Source organism: Coregonus lavaretus (assembly GCF_964263955.1).
Source record: "Coregonus lavaretus genome assembly, chromosome: 7".
Lineage (NCBI taxonomy): Eukaryota > Metazoa > Chordata > Actinopteri > Salmoniformes > Salmonidae > Coregonus > Coregonus lavaretus.
Genome location: NC_139994.1, coordinates 7,990,197 through 8,014,710, shown reverse-complemented (window position 1 = coordinate 8,014,710; position 24,514 = coordinate 7,990,197). Strand labels below are relative to the sequence as shown.

At 41.5% G+C, this 24,514-nt stretch overlaps 2 protein-coding genes across 2 annotated transcripts in view; both read right to left on the bottom strand.

Annotated features, from left to right (window-relative positions):
* The window catches only part of LOC311132158 (insulin-like growth factor 2 mRNA-binding protein 3), a gene marked incomplete at its 5' end in the record, with an annotated part of 28,305 nt that extends 24,926 nt beyond the window's left edge, over positions 1-3,379 (bottom strand). The window contains 2 exons of the mRNA XM_084165378.1: positions 2,224-2,284; positions 3,205-3,379. Coding sequence (XP_084021504.1) covers positions 2,224-2,284; positions 3,205-3,379 — 236 coding nt within the window. The remainder of the gene's footprint in view (positions 1-2,223; positions 2,285-3,204) is intronic.
* Positions 3,380-14,192: 10,813 nt separating this feature from the next.
* Positions 14,193-21,755, bottom strand: LOC311132397 (transformer-2 protein homolog alpha-like). The gene is made up of 9 exons (XM_084165672.1): positions 21,634-21,755; positions 20,061-20,188; positions 19,785-19,929; positions 19,219-19,281; positions 18,754-18,942; positions 16,808-16,923; positions 16,138-16,326; positions 15,772-15,842; positions 14,193-15,650 (listed from the first exon to the last, which is right to left on the bottom strand). Exons 1-9 carry the CDS (start codon positions 21,667-21,669, stop codon positions 15,640-15,642), a joined length of 948 nt encoding a protein of 315 aa, XP_084021798.1. The 5' UTR covers positions 21,670-21,755; the 3' UTR covers positions 14,193-15,639.
* Between the last annotated feature and the right edge of the window lie 2,759 nt (positions 21,756-24,514).

Sequence of the window (24,514 nt, the reverse complement as noted above, 5' to 3'; positions counted from 1 at the left end):
GCTGACAGAACAATCACGGGCCGGCAGGCTACGATGAGGCTCGTGCTCTCATGCCATAGACCCCTCAAACTCAACTCTGGACCTCGAAGCCAGTTCCACTGCTCTCTCCCCCATTGTTCCGCTCTAATCAGGGACTGATTTAGACCTGGGACACCAGGTGGGTGCAATTAATTATCAGGTAGAACAGAAAACCATCAGGCTCTGGAACTTGTAGGGCAAGACTTGAATACCCCTGCCTTAGACATTAAGGTTGACTTTCTCAGGCAGGATGAAAATGACTACATTGACCATGATCCTTTGCCAGTTACGGCCACTTTCACCATGATCCGTAAAGATTTTTGGGTGCCATTCAGCAATATGGCGCGCTTCAAATTCAAATACTTCCGGCTTCATGAGCCATTGGGAGTTCTCCATAGGAATAAGTGGATGACGTCAGAGCTATCACTATCTACTGGTTTTAATGTCTATGGTCCCACCCTAGAACCCTGTGGAGGACTCTGGGAGCCTCGGCCTCCTTGCGCGCACTTCCCCCTCCCCACCAGTTCAAAGGTTAAGTCGTGGTGATTGGCCGAGCCTCCAGCTGACACTCAGCGGGCTGGAATGCAGAGGGGCCCCAGTGTGTGTGTGTGTGTGTGTGTGTGTGTGTGTAATGGGCAGGATACTGTTCCCAGTCGCTCCTATAACCTTTCCTGTGGCAAAAGGGGGACTTAATCTTTTTTCATAGGTGGAGGCCAACAAGCGCCAGGCTTACACGTCACTATAAAGGCCTACCACTACAATCGCCAGTGTATGTAAACCTACAGATGTCAAAGACTAATCATTTAGCCAAAAATAACTAGCATCACTTTTGGAGGGGAAAGGTCAGCAAAATAAGCAGTGATTAGTCTTTTTTTTTTTTTATAGGTTCATGATTCCATCCCAATAATGAGCGAGCTAAAAACAGTAAATGCATTCAGGGGAAGCCCTGGCGTAAATTCATTTAGGCCCTAACTTCGACAATTCAATGCATGCAAATAAATGTCCACTATAATAATTTTATATTTTAAATATGTTCACGCCATTTTGTGCAGAACGTCAATAAAACCGATTATTCGATTTAGTAGGCCTAAATGGTGTTATCGGCAATTATACAAATCATAATTCTGTTAAACTTCACTTCAATATACATTTTTAAACGTGGTGATCACATGCTTGATTCTAATTCCTTACAAACATAGCAGTAGCCTACCTTTATGCACTGCTTTTAGCCCAAATTATTTAAATAATTAAAATGCCTATTTATTTCTAACACATTAAAGTGCATTTTGGCTCTAAATCCTCTTCCTCCAAATCCTCACAATAAGTACTAATTTCAATGATAGCAATTAAAATCCAAGAAATGTTTATTAATGAACAAATTGTTCCATGTGGCGGAAAATCCTACACACCACGCCAAATTGTTGCATTTTTTTGTCCCTCTTCCACGTAAATGAGGATCAATATCGCCTCAGACTAAATGCTATAACTCAGCATAGTTTAATCATGTTGACTGTAGCCTACACGGAGCTACATGGTCTTTCGCAGACCGGGGTTTTTCCGTGACTAGGCCCTAAACCGCCCATTCCAATCGCGTTTGGGAGTCCATCTCGTGCACCACCACAATGAGCGAGTAGATTCGAACAGAAGCGTGGGGCAGCCAGGGAGAATCACGGGCAGATCCTTCTCAATTGGACGACTTCAGAGGGGCCTACGCCCCACCACAAGCCTTTACACACACGCATATATGTACACACACTTAAGCAGGCCCAGTATGCTATTGCTGCATAGAATAGTGTAAAACACTTGGAGATTTGCACTATACAGGCTAACAACTTCCACAGATAGGTATCGTGTCTAAAATAAGGTACATTATTATTGAAAAAAATTAAAAGGCATATTTTAGGTCGCCACAGGCGTGACGGTATGAGATCCCTCATGCCCTTATAATTCGACCTCTACACCCATACAGCCTATGCATTTCTGCTTTCCCCAAATGAACAGACATTCTGTCCCTTCACTTCCTGCTGACGCCCCAAACCCACTGATTCCAAGACACAGACGACTTCAATCAAATAACGGTACAAAAATAACATGTTTCCAGAAAAGGGTCATGGAGATATGTACAATTTGGCAGAGGACCGCAGCAGCCCCTTATAGCGTAAATGGACCAGTTGGACAATACAGGAGTTTATAATCAGACTTTACCTTTGACGTTTAGGGACCGAGTGCTCCACTTCTAGGAGTTTTCCATGTAGTTCAACTTTACCTATAGTGAGGAGAATAAATGCAATTTTAGTAAACAATTAGTTTAGTACTCTTCAACTGTTCTCCCAGGCAGCCAAAAGTAGGCCTCAACTATAGTTTATGACCAAAAAGGCCTTGCACGAAATTACTTTCATTTCAATCGGTGGCACAATTGTATGACCATTCAAATTACTTTATTTTCACTAAGTTTCAGCCAACGTGAATGTCTATTCTAAAAGGTTAAATATGGTATACGTGACAAGTATACGACACATGAGCTCAATACGAGGATATTTAGTAATATTGTAATTTTTATTTCAACTGTCGCCTGCTTAACGCCAATTTTTCTCCCGCATTTCGTACATTTGTTGTCGTTTCTAAATTATAAAGAAAAAGTAGTTTGGCATTAGTCTTTCATTTCGTTGGCCTACATTTAACCAATACACAATTAAGCCACCTGGTGTGTCAGCATAAGGCACATGCACTGTGTGCTATAATTTAACAAGTTAGGCCATACTTCCATTGCGACTTTGTTACTCCCCGAAGAGCGTGCAAGCTCAACCGCCGCAACAAAAGTAACAATACAACAGAGTTACATTTAGTTCATTTAATCGAAGTGATCCATGTTACACACACACAAGCCTACAATGAGCGGCCACTGCCTGTGCGCCCCATTGCTCTGAACGACGCTACAATGGATAGGCGTTATTTTCCTTCATCCACTCTGTAACAAGTTTCTTCAAACGTTTTTGTACTAGATTAAATTCGTGTTCACACTTTGAATTTATCAAAGGCATGGACGATTCTTCTACGGTGTCAGGGGCCAAGTGAGAGGCAAGGAGACAAGCTTGGATGTATGCATCCATCTAAAAGAGGTTAAAGAAAAACCGTAGCCATTTCCGCAATTAAAGCACCGCTCGAACGCCTTTTTTATTGTCTCACCTGAAAGAATGTCGATGGCCATCATTGCAATCTTTTCATCGGGGCAATCCACAAACGCATAACCAGTTTTGACGAGAAACGGACTACTGTGCGGAATCTTCCACTGCTCAAAGATAGTTTCCAAGTCCTCGGCACTCGCCTCTTCGCTCACGTTTCCAATGTACAGCTTATTCATGTTCTGCGCTGAAATTGACAATCTTTACGCAGAAGGAAATCGTGATTTGCTCTCTCGGGTGTGCAGTGTTTTGAGTCGCCAAAATCGCCTTACTACAACGGAGTGGCGGTGGCGTGCTTCCCCCAGTAGTTGAAGCCACAGATATATTTGACGGGCAACCACGTCGCGTTTGCGCTTACTCGCACTTCTATATCGCGCATAAAACAAATTATAATCTTAATTATTTATTCCGTCTCTCCAAAACGATAGCTGACTGAGTGAAAAAGGAGGAGACGCGACTTTTTTGTCTTCCTCCAAACCCCTTGGCAAAGAGACAGAGAAATTCATACACGTTAAGGCTCGTGCCCGCCTCTGAATAAAACCAATATGAAGAAGGGGGAAGGAAAAAAAGAGGATATTCCGGCTTTTTTGAATGAGCCACGTGTTCAAACTAAAATCAACCCCGCACGTGAGGAATCCCAGTTGCTCAATTAAGTGTTGGATTGGGAAAATTTCACGGGAATCCGGGGTGGGGCCCATGGAGACGGGAGTCGAGAGAAAAGGAGGGGAAGAGTGGATTGGTGTTGGGGGAAAACCTGGCGAACTACGTGTGTTAAGGGATTCCGTGAGAACCCAGTGTATATTTTACTAGAATCACATTTGTGTGCCTTTCTCTGCAAACCCTCGCTTCCCATTGGTCGCTGGTCGAAGTAGTCAAACAGCAGTGCGCGCACGCATATAGCAGAGCAGTGTTGCGGAGCTTTGCGCGCACGCGAGACTGCGGTGGGTATCCTGTATAGAACAGTATGGTGGGAGAGGAAGAAGGGGGAGGTGTCATTCATAAATTATATCGCACGACGTTATAATTTATGCATGTGAAACACATTGAATTGGATTGAATCAATGAAAGTCTAGCATGCGTCCTCCCCTAGGACCATGGCCCGGTCAACTTGGGAATGACACGCTTACTACCAACCACATGACGGCATCCATCTTCTCTAAGATTGAGGTGGTTCCCTGCTTTAGTCTACAATACAAAGTCCAGCAGCATGCCAGATTTGTCCATGGCCACACGAAATGGCAGAGAGGGGAATAGGGTGTCTTGGGGCGAGATTGCTTGTTTGTTTTCGAAAACACTTATCTGGAGAAGAAACCAATAGTAGAACCAGGAATCCATTGAGCTTGCTACTACTGCATATGGCGAACCACTTACCATTCCGGCGTGGGGATATCTGCTATGTAGAGAGAGGGAAGGTCTTGTCATTTTACATTTACATTTACGTCATTTAGCATACGCTCTTATCCAGAGCGACTTACAAATAGGTGCATTCACCTTATAGCCAGTGGGATAACCACTTTAAAATGTTATCCAGAGAAATGCCCCTAGCGAACTGGTGGCGACAACAAGCAAGCAACGTTCATTCAAATGCAGTCTGGCTAGGCTTAGAACATTTCTTCAGACAATGAATTACACTTGTTAATATGTATCCAGTGTAAAATTATTGTAGTTAGCGGTAGATGAAATTCACAACACAAGTTCAAACGTGGACCTTAATTCACAAGCACCAAATTACAAGGCTACATTTAGCATATATATGATCTCAGTCCTTCGGCTATCCATTCTGATATTTAGGCTAAAATAAAAGATTTTCGCCTAAATACATTTTGAGGGAATAATAGAATGAAAGTGTAATACATAAAATTAGAATCGGTCTAATTATTGTACGTTCTAAAGTGGATTTCTATCGGCTCAATAGGCCCACATTCGAAACGCATGCATTGCCACTGTTGAATAGCGTTTCAGTGATTTTACGCACACATACCAGAGCAGAGTGGGATAGTTAATAGTTTAGCCAGTACCTATACAATTTGTTTAGTACTACACAATATGCATGGGAGTGCATATAGTTTATTTACAACTTTTAAATAATGTGTGAGGGCAACACGTAATGCCATATTGATAAAATGCCTTCTTCAAATGTATACTGCAGGAAAAGTTAGTATTTTGTTTCTAGACAACATAAGAACAATTGATGATTTCAGTTTTATGGACATGTTCATGTTAGGCATAAGGAAATAAATTGGGAATTGTCAAAGCCTCAAACCGTAGGCCCTCTGCTATGGCACTGGCAGCACTTTAGTTGACGTACTCTGTGCTGGCCAAACATAGAGTGCTCTGCTATTGGTTGGAAAGATTGACCAGTCAGAGAGCTCATTCTCGCTCCCCTACTACTCTCGCTGGCTCGAGCTCAGCGTGTTCATTCATTGGCTCTTTTGCACCGCTATTCTATATGAATCAGCGCGCGAAAAAAATGAAGTTTTTTTCTCCTTATGAATAAAGGTGATAATAAATTCTTAATGTAACGAAATAATTAAGATGTAACTAGATACATGTTAGGCTACTCCACAAAAGCAGTCCCATTATTTGAGTTGATAAAGTGAGTTAAAATTTGGAGATGGGAAACTGTCTTATATAAAATTAAATAGAACTACAAGGAAGTCCTATATGAGATGGTTTCAAACACACCTTTATTAGGCCTATACGTTCTTCTGCTTCGCAAATTAACCTGTAATTGATTAAATGGTGAACATTAGGATATGTGTCATCTTTCATATAAAAGCCTTTTCAACTTTCAACAATCAATAAACAACCGCGTTATGAATTCGTTGCAGTTCAATAGCCTATATTGATTCGATGTATTCAATGAGTCCAACTCTAATTCCATGTGTTGTGAAATAACGAAATGTTTATATGAGACAGTTTTCTGGAAATGTGTAATAGGCTATGTGTTCATATAGATAAAAGATTGGACTATTAGTGTGACTTAGCGTCTACACTTTGTTTATGTCGAACAAATGTGCGCAGTCCTTCTCGTTTACGATTCCAGGCTTGTACAAGGCGCTCAGGAACTGCAAAAGGGTGATATATCCGTGAGGAATGTACATAATTAGTCCCCGCCCCCATTCTTTGGGGGAAAACGTCGGTATGGCTGTATTCCATAGGGGTAAACAGGCTTACATAAAGAAAGTTTCATACCCAAGACTACGTCTGGTGTGGAATGATTAAAGATTGTTATGAATGGCACACGGGATACATCGGTGAGATTTTAAGACCAAATAGGATGATATTTTTTTCCATAAGGAAGTTTAAACTATATGTATAGTAAGTCATTTATCGTGTTGTGGGGAACAATATCTCATTCGTTCCCGTTGTTCAGTGAAACAAGGGATACCGTTTTGGGTGAGATCCCCTTATCTATTTATTTATACTTCAGTCGAATATCTCTAAACATCTCTTGTTAGTCTCAATGCATTCTATTGGCTGACTGCTTGAGCTAGAACGTATGGAACATTCTTGTCGTGAACGCCATGTTGTAGTGAATGTCGATAAAACGTGTGCAATACCTTTTCTCTAAGGATTTTTATAATTTATGTGATATTGGATAAATAGCTTTTTGAGACCGACATTCATATATGGCACTTAAATTGCATTAAATGTTCCTTAAATGTTTAGTTTTTTAAGAATTGTATTGGTATTTTCCCCTGTGAGGTCCCCATATAGATTTACACTAATGTCTTCCACACAGAAAATGGCGGGTTTCTGCCTAGGCCTATTTAAAAACAATGTCTATTGGCAATGAACGTTTCTAAGCAAATGACAAAATATGAAATTAATTTACATTAACGTTCAAAACACTGTTTGTTGCCTTTCCATAATCCTTTTTAAAAAACGTGTGATGTTAAAGACTGTTTTTGAAGTGTTTTGCTTTGGACTCTATCCATTGAAATTGTTGTTCAAGACCCGTTTTGTCAGCCTCTGGATCTAGGCCAACTTTTATGTGAATGTAAGTGTGATCTTTTTAATTTGTGATGCATAGTATTGCTGGTGAATATTTCTTGTCATGAACATAGAAATAGCTTAGGAAATGTGACTTATAGGAACTTTTTAGTAATGTTTTAATAATTAAATATTTTTTTGAAAACAGCAATTAACTTGTCAGAAACCTGTCCAGAAAAAGAGATGTTGATACATTTCAGACACTGTACAATATTACGTGAAACAATAAATCAACTGATAATTGTTTTCTTGATAGAAATGAATTTTCTAATATCAAGTTGCAGTATATCGTCATTTCATGGTACATTTGTTTTACTCCAATTCAATACAGAAAACACATTTATGAATGATAACCTCAGGGAATATTATGCAGATGAATTCCATTTCAGTTCAAGTAACCTAATGATTTGAAAATTAATCAAAATGTTTAAATATTAAATTATATCAAATTAGTTTCCTGAGTGGTCTTCAGGTGAAATGGAACTGACCCAAGCTCTGATGCAAACTACTCTTCAAGTCACTTAATTTGAACACCTCCAAGCATACATTAGGTATAGCTCTGATCAGACCCTACACCCAAACGAGGGCACGTTTGCCATACGTTCATCTACCTCTGGCCTGCTAGCCCCCCTACCTCTACGGAAGCACAGTTCCCGCTCAGCCCAGTCAAAGCTATTCGCTGCTCTGGCACCCCAATGGTGGAACAAGCTCCCCCACGACGCCAGGACAGCGGAGTCACTGACCACCTTCCGGAGACACTTGAAACCCTACCTCTTTAAGGAATACCTGGAATAGTATAACAGTAATCCTTCTATGCCCCCCCCCCCCCCCCTCCAAAAAAAAGGTGGTTGTCCCACTGGCTATCCTAAGTTGAATGCACCAATTTGTAAGTCGCTCTGGTTAAGAGCGTCTGCTAAATGACTTAAATGTAAATGCCTATGATAATTTATTAATACATTTCCAATTTTCTTTGGAATTTACATATAATTCACTTGTGATCAATGTTTGATTATGGTGTTATGAAATCATATTTGAAACAGTTATTTATTGGTGTTATATTGAAGCAACTGTACAAAGAAAAAATATGTTTTACAGGGTCAGCCATAGTAGTACAGCACCCCTGGAGCAAATGAGGGTTAAGTGCCTTGCTCAAGGACACATCAACATATTTTTTGCATCTTGTCTGCTCAGATATTCAAACCAGCAACCTTTTGGTTACTGGCCTAATGCTCTAACCACTAGGCTACCTGCATCCCTTAGTACCAATTGTAAAATGTACTATAACACACACATTCATTCATAAGAAGACAACAAAAAACACTTCAGAGAGAAAGTTTTCTGAAGTTCAGACCTAGCCTCTGCATGCTAAGTTTTAAAAACAAACAGATTAAAACATCTCTCACCAATAACAAAACAATACTGGCATGCAAGCTGGCAGCCGGTATAGGCTTTCAAATTACAAAAAAATAATCAAATCAAGAAATACAAATTGATTACATTTTTGGAATTAACAATAAGTGAAAAAATAGCAGAGTGTTCAGAATGTTGCAGATAGAAGTGTGATGAATAGAGTGTAATAACTTCTATATTACATGATAAAGGATCGTGTCTGTTCTATATTCTGTACGTCATATATTCATCTGCCATGGTGTGAACTTGGCACCCAGAATCAGAATCACGGTTATTGTCCTACAAGAGGAAAATCTTAAAATAGGCCTTTGGTCAACGGAAAAGAGATCTTGCCTGATTTATTTAGATACTATATAATCATACCAACTGAATAATTACTCAGTTAAAGTAGGTCTGTAGACAGTCGTGATAGATCAGGGATGATGAACAGTTATCATCTCAGTCCAAAAACCACCCCTAGACCCTTACCTATGCCTTTGGTGTTTGCAGCTCTGAAAGAGGCAGATAGGTCTGAGCAATATGGCAGAGAATACTTTAGAGGTCTATCACCTATCTGGTCCTTTCAAATCTGCAAATACAGAAGTGGTAGGAGCTAGGGTTGTTTTGGAACCAGGCGGAACTAGTCATTAGTAATGCACTATATAGGGAATAGGGTGCTCTTTGGGACACACACATTATGTCTCTATCCATGAGGTCAGGGAATAGGCTATCAGCTCATCTTGAGGATATCCTTGCACCACTGTTTCTCCTTGCAGACATATAGCAGAGATAGCTGTGCAGTTGTGTCGGGGTTCAACCTCAAGGGCCACTCATCTGGTTTCCACACATGTGAGAGTCACTTTTACATTTCCTAACACAACTTTGTTTTATTGGTTTAACCACATAATGTTTGATTCACCAATGTTTGGATATTATTTAATTTACTATGATGTTTTCCCAGTCTCCAGTGAAAAGCAGGTGAAACTTACTCTTCTGATGTCATCTGCATTTTTAATGTTTAATACTTGTGATCAATAAGTATGTATGATCCATTTTCAATAAGTGATCAGTGATCAATAAGTATGTACACTACCGTTCAAAAGTTTGGGGTCACTTAGAAATGTCCTTGTTTAAAAAAAAAAAAAAAAAAAAAGGTCCATTAAAATAACATCAAAATGATCAGAAATACAGTGTAGACATTGTTAATGTTTTAAATGGCTATTGTAGCTGGAAACGGCTGATTTTTTATGGAATATCTACATAGGCGTACAGAGGCCCATTATCAGCAACCATCAGTCCTGTGTTCCAATGGCACGTTGTGTTTGCTAATCCAAGTTTATCATTTTAAAAGGCTAATTGATCATTAGAAAACCCTTTTGCAATTATGTTAGCACAGCTGAAAACTGTTGTGCTGATTAAAGAAGCAATAAAACTGGCAGATTACAGAATCAAAATGGCCAGAAACAAATAACTTTCTTCTGAAACTTGTCAGTCTATTCTTGTTCTGAGAAATGAAGGCTATTCCATGCGAGAAATTGCCAAGAAACTGAAGATCTCGTACAACGCTGTGTACTACTCCCTTCACAGAACAGTGCAAACTGGCTCTAATCAGAATAGAAAGAGGAGTGGGAGGCCCCGGTGCACAACTGAGCAAGAGGACAAATACATTAGAGTGTCTAGTTTGAGAAACAGACGCCTCACAGGTCCTCAACTGGCAGCTTCATTAAATAGTACCCGCAAAACACCAGTCTCAACATCAACAGTGAAGAGGCGACTCCGGGATGCTGACCTTCTAGGCAGAGTTGCAAAGAAAAAGCCATATCTCAGATTGGCCAATAAAAATAAAAGATTAAGATGGGCAAAAGAACACTGGACAGAGGAAGATTGGAAAAAAGTGTTATGGACAGACGAATCGAAGATTGAGGTGTTCGGATCACAAAGAAGAACATTTGTGAGACACAGACCAAATGAAAAGATGCTGGAGGAGTGCTTGATGCCATCTGTCAAGCATGGTGGAGGCAATGTGATGGTCTGGGGGTGCTTTGGTGGTGGTAAATTGGGAGATTTGTACAGGGTAAAAGGGATCTTGAAGAAGGAAGGAAATCACTCCATTTTGCAACGCCATGCCATACCCTGTGTATGGCGCTTGATTGTAGCCAATTTCCTCCTACAACAGGACAATGACCCAAAGCACAGCTCCAAACTATGCAATAACTATTTAGGGAAGAAGCAGTCAGCTGGTATTCTGTCTATAATGGAGTGGCCAGCACAGTCACCGGCTCTCAACCCTATTGAGCTGTTGTGGGAGCAGCTTGACCGTATGAAGTGCCCATCAAGCCAATCCAACTTGTGGGAGGTGCTTCAGGAAGCATGGGGTGAAATCTCTTTAGATTACCTCAACAAATGGACAACTAGAATTCCAAAGGTCTGCAAGGCTGTAATTGCTGCAAATGGAGGATTCTTTGATGAAAGCAAAGTTTGAAGGACACAATTATTATTTATATTAAAACCTTGTCAATGACTACATTTCCTATGCATTTTGCTATATTTCCTATTCAAACTCATTTAATGTATGTTTTCATGGAAAACAAGGACATTTCTAAGTGACCCCAAACTTTTGAACGGTAGTGTATGTATATATCATCAATGTTCTACAATGTTTACATTACTATTCACCAACAAGTGTCTGTAACGGATGGTGATGCCGATAAAGGCGGTCAGAGAAAGGTGAAAGTGGTCTTATGACTTGTGTTTACCCTCTTTCAAACATATGCAACTCTACTTTAATTCAACCATTACTTTTCAAAGATAGCCTCAAAGTTAGTTACGAAACCTGGCGACTTCTTCAAATTATGTAGACAACGCCGCGCACAGTTACATAGAAAAATGCTTAGCATCCCTTGTCTGTCACGAATGTTGAATAATATTATATAGTGAACAAAAAGATAAACGCAACATGCAATAATTTAAAAGATTTTACTGAGTTACAGTTCATATAAGCAAATCCGTCAATTGAAATAATTTAATTAGGCCCTAATCTATAGATTTCACATGACTGGGAATACAGATATGCATCTGGGGAATACAGATATGCATCTGTGGTGGTCACAGATATGCATCTGTGGTGGTTACAGATACCTTTTTTTTAAAGGTAGGGGCGTGGATCAGAAAACCAGTCAGTATCTGGTGTGACCACTATTTGCCTCATGCAGCGCGACACATCTCCTTCGCATAGAGTTGATCAGACTGTTGATTGTGCATGTGGAATGTTGTCTCACCCCGCTTCAATGGCTGTGCGAAGTTGCTGGATGTTGTCGGGAACTGGAACACATCGATCCAGAGCATTGGGTGACATGTCTGGTGAGTATGCAGGCCATGGAAGAACTGCGACATTTTCAGCTTCCAGGAATTGTGTACAGATCCTTGCGACATGGGCCATGCATAATCATTCTGAAACATGAGGTGATGGCGCCGGATGAATGGCATGAAAATGGGCCTCAGGATCTCGTCACAGTATCTCTGTGCATTCAAATTGCCATCAATAAAATGCAATTGAGTTTTTTGACCCCGTGTAGCTCAGTTGGTAGAACATGGCGCTTGCAACGCCAGGGTTGTGGGTTCGTTTCCCACGGGGGCCAGTATGAAAATGAATGCACTCACTAACTGTAAGTTGGTCTGGATAAGAGCGTCTGCCAAATGACTAAAATTTAAATGTATCTTATGCCTGCCCATACCATAACCCCACCGCCACCATGGGGCACACCATGTTCATAACATTGACATCAGCAAACCACTCGCCCACAGGACGCCATCCACATGGTCTGCGGTTGTGAGGCTGGTTGGACATACTGTCAAATTCTTTAAAACGAGGTCGGAGGTGGCTTATGGTAGAGAAATGAACATTCAATTCTCTGGCAACAGCATTGTTGTGTGAGAAAACGGCATATTTTAGAGTGGCCTTTTATTGTCCCCAGCACAAGGTGCACCAGTGTAATGATCATGCTGTTTAATCAGCTTCTTGATATGCCACACCTGTCAGGTGGATGTATTATTTTCGCTAAAGAGAAATGCTCACTTACAGGAATGTAAACAAATGTGAGAGAAATAAGCTTTTTGTGCATATGGAACATTTCTGATATCTTTTAGTTCAGCTTATGAAACATGGGACCAGCACTTTACATGTTGGGTTTATATTTTTGTTCAGTGTATTTAAATGTACTCTGTCAATTATCTGTGGTTTTGGTCCATCATCTGGTCAAATTTTTTTTGAAAATAGCCACAGGAAAGTATTATTAAACCGACTTCAAAACACGGGTCTATTTGTAAGGCAATCAAGGTGTGTTTTGCTCATGACGGATGCATGTGCACAAGACGGAAGGACACGCACGCGAACCATGGATACTAACCGAAGTCTTGCATGCGTTTACATGGTTTTGCGCATGTGCCAGATGATATACATCACTACTTCAGTACTGGTGCTCTACAAACTCGGGTAAACAATACATTCCTGTGGATATTTTGTCTGAAATTTCGAGCAGCTGAAGGACTAATACCACGGACAATCGGCAGAGTAAATTCAAATATAATTGTATTCAACATTTTGGCTTGTAGAGGACCTGAGAGGCCCATTTTCAGAATCAAACACTATCACGTTCCAGATGATGTATTTAGATATTCACTGTCTGGGCCACAGGCAACCTCAAAGTACGACCTCATTCGCTGTAGCTATTCCTCTTACACAGGGAAGATGAAACTCTATTGGTCATCATAGACTAGTAGGGCAGGTGTACTTACACTTACTAGGGAAAATATAAGTATCTTGGAATAAAAAATGTTTTGCTCTTGAGAAAAGACTTCACAATTTGATCCATGTACTGCAACTAACGGTTTCTTAAGAATCTGTAGCACTATCTTCTATAGTTTATGTTCCATCAGTGGGCTCCGGTATCATCAGGGCAAAGGTCTCCAGATAAACATTGTTCTCTCCCTTCTACTACACCATTGCCTCTGATCAGTCACCTAGCCTGCCTGAATCACAATGCTCTTCATTGACACTTTTTTACTCCTCTTCAAACTAATCTGTGTTAATTAGATTGATGGTCCCCCGCCCCCCTGATCACACCCATCCCGTTACCGTTTTCTTAGCCAAGGTGTGACACTCACTCTTGGACTGATTGGATTATCCAGCATGGCACACGCTGAGCATTGCAGATAAAAATGCAATGCATAGAGCTGACAATCCCTGTGGTCTATGATCTGCTCTTCTACACCACATTTTCTGAACTTCATGTCCTCTTGAGTGAAGTGTGCCGGCCCTCTTGAGGATTGGACATAGAAACATGGAAAATAGAGCAGTAATTCACATTTTATGTGGAGAACAGGTTCTTCCTATGTAGTGTATTGATATCTGAAGTGTTGGGAATGGTTCACCATGCTGAACATTACACTAGTCAGACACTCCTTTATAGGTTAACATTAAAAAGTATTGTCAAAAACAGAGGGAAAATGAGGTGTGAATGTAGCTTGTTTGATCAGCGATGGGCTGAATACAATAGTAGCAAGGAGGGGATAATTAGCTTGAGAAGTAGGCACAGTTCAGTGAAGGAATAAATGTCAAAAGCAGCAGCTTCATTTATCAATCATTTGTGCTTATACTGTTGTCACAAGCAAGTCTTTGGCAAATACGCTGAACAAAAATATAAATGCAACATGTAAAGTGTTGGTCCCATGTTTCATGAGCTGAAATAAATCATACATCGTGTGGGCGAGCGGTTTGCTGATGTCAGAGTGCCCCGTGGTGGCGGGATTATGGTATGGGCAGGCATAAACTACGGACAACAAACACAATTGCATTTGAATGCAGAGATACCGTGACGAGATCAACAATTCCCAGAGGCTGAAAATGTCCCAGTTCTTCCATGGCCTGCATACTCAGACATGTCACCACCCATTGAGCATGTTTGGGATGCTCTGGATCGACGGCATGTTTCAGTTCCCGCCAATATTCAGCAACTTCGCACAGCCATTGAAGAGAAGTGGGACAACATTCCAAAGGCCACAATCAACTCTATGTGAAGGAGATGTGTAACACTGCCTGACGCAAATGGTGCTCAGGCCAGATACTGACTGGTTTTCTGATCCACGGCCCTACCCTTTAAGGTATCTGTATTCCCAGTCATGTGAAATCCATAGAATAGGGCCTAATGAATTGATTTCAATTTCCTTAAATGAACTGTAACTCAGTAAAATGAGTATTTCAACACTTATTTGTTGCTCAAACAGGTAAATAAACTTAAATCGTGTGGCTTTTGTATTTTTCATTAAGCTGATATTGATTGCTATGCATGGTGATTAGGACTTGCACTGTAGTGTACAATCAATCAAATCTTTTGTTCAAAAATCTGTATTTACATGCTGATCCAAGAGACAACTCTTCTGAATGATACCTTCACACAGCTCAACTTTAAATTCAGAATGTAAAAAAACTCACGCATTTTACAGATGTCTTTTTCCATACAAATAAACAAAATATCAAAATAAACATCTCTGGAGGGTATCCCAATAACATCCTCAACTCAAAGATGTGACTTAATAACAAAGACCCTCCTCAAACCAGTGATACTTTCAGATCAATTTCACATTTCCTCCTACTGCAAAAACCAATGAGCCTGTTTGAATATTAAACATCCTTTCTTTCCTTCCTTGAGGTAATCACTGATCTGACAAGGCTGGATTGGTGAAAGCAAAACAATGGCTACAACGCTTTAACTTATCCAGTCACTTATAGATCAGTGACAAGCTGAAGAAGGGTGCGTTTTAAAAGATACTCAAACGGGCACAATGAGTTTCATTACCACCGTCTGAGTCTTCAGCACAGACACTACATGGATGCATCAAAGTTAAAAAATAAAAGACATCTACAGCACGTAAACAAAAGTCGCAGGGGAGCTTCGTCTGTTGATATACACTTTAGTTAGCTTGACAACGCTCCCAAACGCCTCCGTTCCAATGTGGTTAACAGAAAAAAGGATAGCTTGATCTTGATGAAAGTTTGTTAGTATCGTCCTGTAAAGAGACAAGGATTCATGTTAGTGTGATATGCTTCATGTAATTGTGACTCCCTCAGACATCACAAACTGAGTATGGTTAAGAGTTTAACAAGTGCTGTTGGTGTGTGTGTACTTACGTGGACTGTATGAGCGAGACCTGGAGCGTGATCTGTATCGACTGTAGTAGGGTGAGGGAGAGCGCCTGCGACTGTAGGAGGGAGAGAGAACAAAATATTTATACTAGTGTAAGGAAGAATTCACAATACCCGCACAGGACAAGTAACCCCATTCATCCCCTCATATTTAACCTGAAGAGCACATTTTACATTTTAGTCATTTAGCAGACGCTCTTCACCAGAGCGACTTACAGTTAAGTGAGTGCATACATTTTTCACCAGTGTTAATGAGTTAAACATCTGTAAAATATGTTCATTTTTATTCCAAATATATTTATAGCTCCGATGTGAATCTATTGAAAGAAGTCAACATCGAGGATCACTCACCTGTACTTGTCGTACTCGTCATATCTGTCATATCCCCGGTCTCCACCTCGGTCTCCCCGATCATATCCACGGTCATACCCACGGTCGTAACCGCCGCCGCGTCGATCATCGTAGCGGTCATACGAGTCCCGTCCCCTCCTCCCTCCACCACTGCTGCTGCCACTGTTTCGCTCCCCACCACCACCATTTCTGAGGAAAGAGACAATAAGTTCATATTAACTGCGAGTGACAAGATTTCCTCAAACACAATCACTGGCTGCATCCAAATGGCACCAGACTCCCTACATAGGGGATAGAGTGCCATTTCAGCCAAATGGCACCAGACTCCCTACATAGGGGACAGAGTGCCATTTCAGCCAAATGGCACCAGACTCCCTACATAGGGGACAGAGTGCCATTTCAGCCAAATGGCACCAGACTCCCTACATAGGGGATAGAGTGCCATTTCAGCCAAATGGCACCAGACTCCCTACATAAGGGGATAGAGTGCCATTTCAGACACAGCCCATAACTCCCAATACACTAAGTTATCAAATCCCTCAGTATCACAACTTCACATCCAAGAAGATAAAACAGCAATACACACAGGAGAGAAATACAGTTGCAGCAAGACAGGTGTACATCTGCATAAAACCACACTATGAGCAGAGATTCACCATCCTATACTTACTGTGTGGGTCGGCCCATATAGATGCCAGGCGTAGGGGTGTGGGCCCTCTTGGTGATAGAGAAGTCCACTCTGATACGTCTCCCGTCCAGTTCCATACCGTTGGCACGCTCCATCGCCTAGGGAAACAGAAGAGGTACAAAAAGACAGGAGTTTAAAAATCAGTCACTCTGAAAATGAGCTCCATCTCATCTCTGGGTTCTACTTGTACAGGGAAAGGATTGGGGTGAAGGGTAAAAGAGAAAAAGGTTTAATGTGTGTTCATACTGAGCACACCTTGAACCGTCCCATTGGTCCAACGCTGAACCAAAGATGGTTTAGTATGAAGATATGTAGAAACTGCTTCTCCAATAGAAGCAGTGTAGGCGATGTCAAGGCGACGGTGGCTAGCTAAGCTCATGCGTAGAAACGCATCAGGGGCAAACGGTTGTTTCACGCTGAACTGCGCATGTGCAGGCTGTCTAATCAAAAGGCACCCAAGAAAGTCATTTGATGAAAATGTGTCAGTTTGTTACTTTCATGAGGTCGGCGTAATTACTCCAGTATCTATGCTGCAATAGTCTATGTGCCGGGGGGCTAGGGTCAGTCTGTTATATCTGGTGTAATTCTCCTGTCTTATCTGGTGTCCTGTGTGAATTGAAGAATGCTCCCTCTAATTCTCGCTCCCCTCCCGGAGGACCTGAGTCCTAGGATCATGCCTCAGGACTACCTGGCCTGATGTCTCCTGGCTGTCCTAAGTCCACCTGGTCGTGCTGCTGCTCCAGTTTCACTCTGCCTGTGGCAATGGAACCCTGACCTGTTCACCGGATGTGCTACCTTGTCCCAGACCTGCTGTTTTCAACTCTCTCGCTCTCCCCCGCACCTGCTGTCTCGACCTCTGATGGCTATGAAAAGCCAACTGACATTTACTCCTGAGGTACTGACCTGTTGCACCCTCTACAACCACTGTGATTATTATTTGACCCTGCTGGTCATCTATGAACGTTTGAACATCTTGGAGAAAAATATGGCCTTATTGGCCATGTACTATTATAATCTCCACCCGGCACAGCCATAAGGGAGGGGACTGGCCACCCCTCAGAGCCTGGTTCCTCTCTAGGTTTCTGCCTTTCTAGGGAGTTTTTCCTAGCCACCGTGCTTCTACATCTGCATTGCTTGCTGTTTGGGGTTTTAGGCTGGGTTTCTGTAAAGCACTTTGTGACAACTGCTGATGTAAAAGGGGCTTTATAAATAAATGTGATTGATAACATGTTCAGCTACTTGGCATTGACATTGGCTCAAATCTAGGTTGTGCCTTTATATTGCAAAAATTAACAAGGATTCATTTCACTTCTCAAACCCCGGTCTGCTGATTCTGCTTCGCAGGCATCCCTGGAAGTCTCGCGATGTTGGGCATCTGGGATTAGAAACTCTGACCTTCATTAGTGAAGAATTCCTTTGTCGCTTGTACCACTTGATGTGAGTGGCAAGACTGACACCTGGTGGTGCTTATGAGTAATCACGCTTTACACAACCAGAGTCACAATATGAAAACGAAACTATAGTGTACAGACTAGTCAGCGTACAATATCAATGGTTCCAGATGAATTAGCATAAAAGGCTTATTTAACCTTTTACATCTTCAAGGACTGAGGAATAAGGCCATTGATGGCCCCAAAAGCAAAAATTTACCATCGGTTCTTAGGTGTATCACAACATGACCCAATGATCAACAGCATAACTTCTTATGACAACAAAATGTGTTTTAAATAGGACCCATCATGTGCTTCCTAATCCACGGCTCTTTCGCAATTAATCTTTCCTGGAATTCTCTCCTTCTCAAAACCCATTGGAGAAAGTCTGAGAGTAAGGGCCTCGGACATTCTCCACCACAGTTGTGAAGGCAAGGAGCAATAGTAAAGAATAAACTAATTGAGTAAGAGGCCCAGACTGCTCTGTTTGTCCCATACCTCCTTGGAATCGGCGATCCTCTCGAAGTAGACGAAGGCGAAGCCACGGGAGCGCCCGGTGCGCTGGTCGTACACCACATTAACCCCGGCCAATGGGCCGTACCGGCCAAACACCTCCCTCAGGTCCTTCTCCGTGGTGTACAAGCTCAGCCCAAACACCCCCAGACACTGGTTGGGGTCAGGGTTAACCTGGAGGGCAAAGGGGTCAGAGTTCACAGCAGCTGACATGAACACATAGATTACCAGCCACTAACAATCTCTGACCTCACACTCTTTTACATTTAAGTCATTTAGCAGACGCTCTTATCCAGAGCGACTCTTCATCTCAGTCGCTTGCTCACACAACCCCAGATCTGAGAGGCATAAATGTGACCATACTGCTAGACCACAGGCTTTCCATGTTGTGGCCCACTTCTGAATTAAAATACTCATGTAGAAAGTATCATGGTAAGAAGGTCTACATACCCTGGCATCCTCACCACCTCCTCCTGCTCCCTGACTGAATGTCTCTTTTCTGAAGTCATGGCTCTGTTGACATAAAGAGATGGAGGGTTAATAAAAGGGTTATTAAATAAGTTACATCATTCTGTTTCCTGTAGCAGACAATACAGGAGCAGCATAGGAATACTAACTGGTAAATGAACACGCTACCTATACATAAAATGGTGTCAACATTCCTATGATAAACTATGTACACACACCCTAATCGAATTCCACAATTCCATAAAGCAGCTGCAAGCCCTTAAAAACACAACTGACAATTGTATTTTCTACACAACCCAGCTGTCCCTCTACCACAGGGTTTGCCATCAGACGTTTCACATATCTATTGTAGCCCTAAACTGGCACACCTGGTTTAACTAGTTACCTTATCATCAAGCCCATGACTAGTTGAAAAAGGTGTGCCAGTTTAGGGCCACAACAAATATCAGAAACGTCAGGTGATTACCGAGGAGGGGGTTGGGAAGTACTGCTCTACCCAATCAGCAGTCAGACCCTGACCTTTGACCTGTAAACGATGTGTCACTCACCCTGCTGCTGGGGCGGCGGCGGTTGGGCGACGCACTCTGGCTCGTCTTCTTCCGATATTCTGGGCTGTAGGAGCGGGACTTCTTCCGGTTGGAGGGGGAGCGAGAGCGGCTGTACCGGCGGTTAGAGTGCCTACGAGAGTGAGATCTGGAGAAGGGGATGGAGGATTTAGTGTCAAGTTAAGCAAACGCACAATGAGAAATTACTCTTCACAAAGAGAATGGAATCAATGAGATAGGAAGTGGGGGTTCTGATAAGACATAACAGGACAGACTCACCTGGACTTTGAGCGGGACCGAGACGCTGAGTGTTTGGCGACCCGGGATGGGCTCGGGGAGCCGGACCTGCTCTCCGACTTGACCCGAACGGGACTGCCACGGTCCGATTTGGATGGGGAGCGAGAGTCCTAATGTTACAGTAACAGCGTGTTAAAGAGGCCCCCTCTTTTTCTTACACACACAGGAACAGACAAGCAACTGTTCAAAGTCAGACATACACAACTAGAGCACATACACTGTGGAGGAAAAGGTTAGTGCTCCACCATGTCTATTACATGTGATAGAGAAGAAAAAACCCTCCTTCAACTGGATTAATAATATGCTAAAACCCTGTCATAATGTTAACATACGCCATGTCTCGTTTCTTCTACCTTGGTCAAACTAGTCATCATGCATTTTTAAACTATAGAAAGGGAGCATAGTAGTGTACAGACACTTGGAACATATACCGTACACCTAGGGATACATTCATTCTTTCAGTCTCTTTATATACTCTACTTCCTTCTCTCAGGAATTCTACTGTTCTTCGTCGTTCTTCTTTTTTCCGTTTTCATTTTCTGATTCCGGGTTCTCTTCCCCAAATAGAAACAATTTTCACCTTTAGTCATACATACTGCAAGCGCTTCTATATCTGACCACCAATCTTCCAGTTTCATTCATTTTCCCCTTCCCACATCTATGTTCTGCTCTGTAACTGTTTTTCATAAGCCTTCGTTTATTCTTGGACATTTTCTTCCACATTCTTGGATAAAACTCTTCAAATCCTTCACGATCAATAACCTTAATGAAAAAAGAACATTTAATAAAATTAAAGATCATGAATTTATAGAAAAATAAAAGATCTTTCGTTAAATAATAACTAATGTATACAGTATCTATAGCAGGACAAGTACTTTACTTGCAGAAATATATTACCCTGCATCTCAGAAGGGTTCAGTGATGATGACAACTTTTCAAGAGGAGTACACTAATGCATTGTTGTAGCGTAACACTGAATAAATTAACATTATGAGATGACATTACTGTTTCACTTTCACCACCACTAGCTACCTCTAACTTATTTAGCTACAGGAAGTGGCTTGAAGCTCAGATTGCTTGACTGCAACTTACTATTGTGACAAAGGCTTCCACCAAACTTACCTGGGAGCTAGCTAGAACCTAGCAATAACTAACGTTAGCTAGCGTATCTGTAGAATGTGCGTAACGTTGCGTTTATGCTACGGGTAGCGTCATGTATGATAACGTCGTTAGCTACTTAGCTAGGCAAGTTAGCTAACGTTAGTTTGCTAGCTATTGTATTGGTCGGCTGGCAACACATGGCGAAAGGTAACGTTTAATTTGGAAGAATAATTGAGTTAATCTCGTTTTCATAGCAAGTTTACAATACTTTGAAGAACATTTTAGGTTGCCATCTAGCTACTTTTTTTAAATACGAACTCAACTCGCTAATTAGCTAGCTAGCCAAAGCGTTACTAACAAAGAAACTGATAACTACAGTAACTAGCTAACACTATGTCAGCAAAATAGAGGAAATACAAGATATTTAGGTTTCCGTAGCAACGCTAATACTTACTCGTCCATCAAAGTTTCCATCCTCAATGTCACTCATTTTGTAATGAGAATAGATAGCTACGTTTTCAGACAAAATAACTGCGTCCTCCTTTGTGCTTCTGTTTCTCGTGGTGGAACAGAAGATGGCGGAGAAAGACTGCAGTTTATTTATAAACGGAAGATTTTGTGCGGACGTCATCGTGATTCCTGCCACGCCTTCTTGATACAGATGGCAGTTCCATAGTAGTCCATTCAAATGCAAGTGAAGCGCTTGCTGGCCTATGAATGACAATCAACTGAGAATCTTGACTAGCCAAGTCTTCCTTACTCATTGTGTATTTATTCCTCGTGTTATTATTTTTCTATTATTTCTCATTTTTTCCTCTCTGCATTGTTGGGAAGGGCCCGTAAGTATGCCTCCTGTAGCTCAGTTGGTAGAGCATGGCGCTTGCAACGCCAGGGTTGTGGGTTCGATTCCCACGGTGGGCCAGTATGAAACATGTATGCAGCTCAGTTGGTAGAGCATGGCGCTTGCAACGCCAGTGTTGTGGGTTCGATTCCCACGGTGGGCCAGTATGAAAAATGTATGCACTCACTAACTGTAAGTCGCTCTGGATAAGAGCGTCTGCTAAATGACTAAAATGTAAAAAAATATAAAAAAATCACTGTTAGTCTACACCGGTTGTTTACGAAGCATGTGACAGAATTGTATTTGAGATGTAGCTATGGTATAACAATAGTGTGCCACTTCTGTATGACCCAGAGGGTCCCCACGTGTGCCATTGCAACTCTACCCATTTTACCATTTATGGATATTTGTCTCTCAGTTGATACCCTGCTTTGTGAATATAAAACCCCATGAAGTAGGAACAGGAAAATAGTACACAATGCAAGCATCAGTCAGATAAGACACATTTCAGATAAGTATTTTACTAAGCATTTCATGTCACCTCATTTGATTCTCGGGGGGCTAATGCATACTTGAAATAATTAAAAGGGGGCAAATTATCACATTGAGTGACTGAACAAGGTTGCAACCAGGTGGGAATGTCATCCCTATGGGCATTAGCTAAATGGGCTAACACAGTCGAGACATGCAGGAGACCCGGTTCGAACCCAGTCATTCACAAGAGCAAGATTAAATAGGGAGTTGAATAGCTATCCTTAGAAGTGCTATGATAGGGCTATTCAACTATACTGTTATGGGGTCAAATTACGTTTTTGTCACACTCCCTTCTAACGCGTCCCTTCTAACATATAGAGAGGAGCAGAAGGCACAACCATGTTCCAGAGACTCTTCACTTTCAGTAATGGTGTCATAATAGCTTATTGCCAAAACGGTTCAAACGGCAGCGCCAAATCCATATGATGAAATTAAATTAAACATGCCACATTGGCTTCAGAAAACGCCCGAAACATGTTTAACACAGTGTTTGATTATATGTTCTCTTCTACCATTCCTTGCTTGCAAAGTACCTGGATGTTGTCTCTGGGTTTGAATCTGAATTGAGGAAACAGAATTTGAAAACTGAATCTGAATGCATCTGAGAAGTTGAATATATGAAACTTTTGTCAACTTGAAATTATAGTTTGTAAACTTGATACAATGAATGCAATATTTACCATACTGAAACTGAATATATATATTGAATTTGAATATTCAATTAAATTTAAATTGAATTTTAAAACTGAACGCAATATTAATTCAATTAACTTTCCAACCATGAAATACAAGTTCAACTCATGAATTCAATTATTCAAAGTGTGCATTACATATTCAAAAAGATAGAATTCAAATTCTATATGCAAATAAAAAAGGCTTGAATGCAAATACAGTTTCTGTTGGCACTGAAATCGCTCCAAACAGAAGTCCATGTGTTGTTTCCATTCTGGATGGCCAGATGGCTTGCAACAATGACAAGAAACTGCCATGTGGGGAACCGTAAGTGGCTAGTTTCAGCTAGTTTTATCTTGTTCTTGATACCATGTCTTGTTTTGAGGTGTTTTGACTGATGTCACATCTATGATAATATGGCTCAAATTCGCTAGCTAGCTAACCAACAACTGTAACTATGTACAGTGGGGAGAACAAGTATTTGATACACTGCCGATTTTGCAGGTTTTCCTACTTACAAAGCATGTAGAGGTATGTAATTTTATCATAGGTACAACTGTGAGAGATGGAATCTAAAACAAAAATACAGAAAATCACATTGTATGATTTTTAAGTAATTAATTTGCATTTTATTGCATGACATAAGTATTTGATACATCAGAAAAGCAGAACTTAATATTTGGTACAGAAACCTTTGTTTGCAATTACAGAGATCATACGTTTCCTGTAGGTCTTGACCAGGTTTGCACACACTGCAGCAGGGTTTTTGGCCCACTCCTCCATACAGACCTTCTCCAGATCCTTCAGGTTTCGGGGCTGTCACTGGGCAATACGGACTTTCAGCTCCCTCCAAATATGTTCTATTGGGTTCAGGTCTGGATACTGGCTAGGCCACTCCAGGACCTTGAGATGCTTCTTACGGAGCCACTCCTTAGTTGCCCTGGCTGTGTGTTTCGGGTCGTTGTCATGCTGGAAGACCCAGCCACGACCAATCTTCAATGCTCTTACTGAGGGAAGGAGGTTGTTGGCCAAGATCTCGCGATACATGGCCCCATCCATCCTCCCCTCAATACGGTGCAGTCGTCCTGTCCCCTTTGCAGCAAAGCATCCCCAAATAATTATGTTTCCACCTCCATGCTTCACGGTTGGGATGGTGTTCTTGGGGTTGTACTCATCCTTCTTCCTCCAAACACGGCGAGTGGAGTTTAGACCAAAAAGCTCAATTTTTGTCTCATCAGACCACATTACCTTCTCCCATTCCTCCTCTGGATCATCCAGATGGTCATTG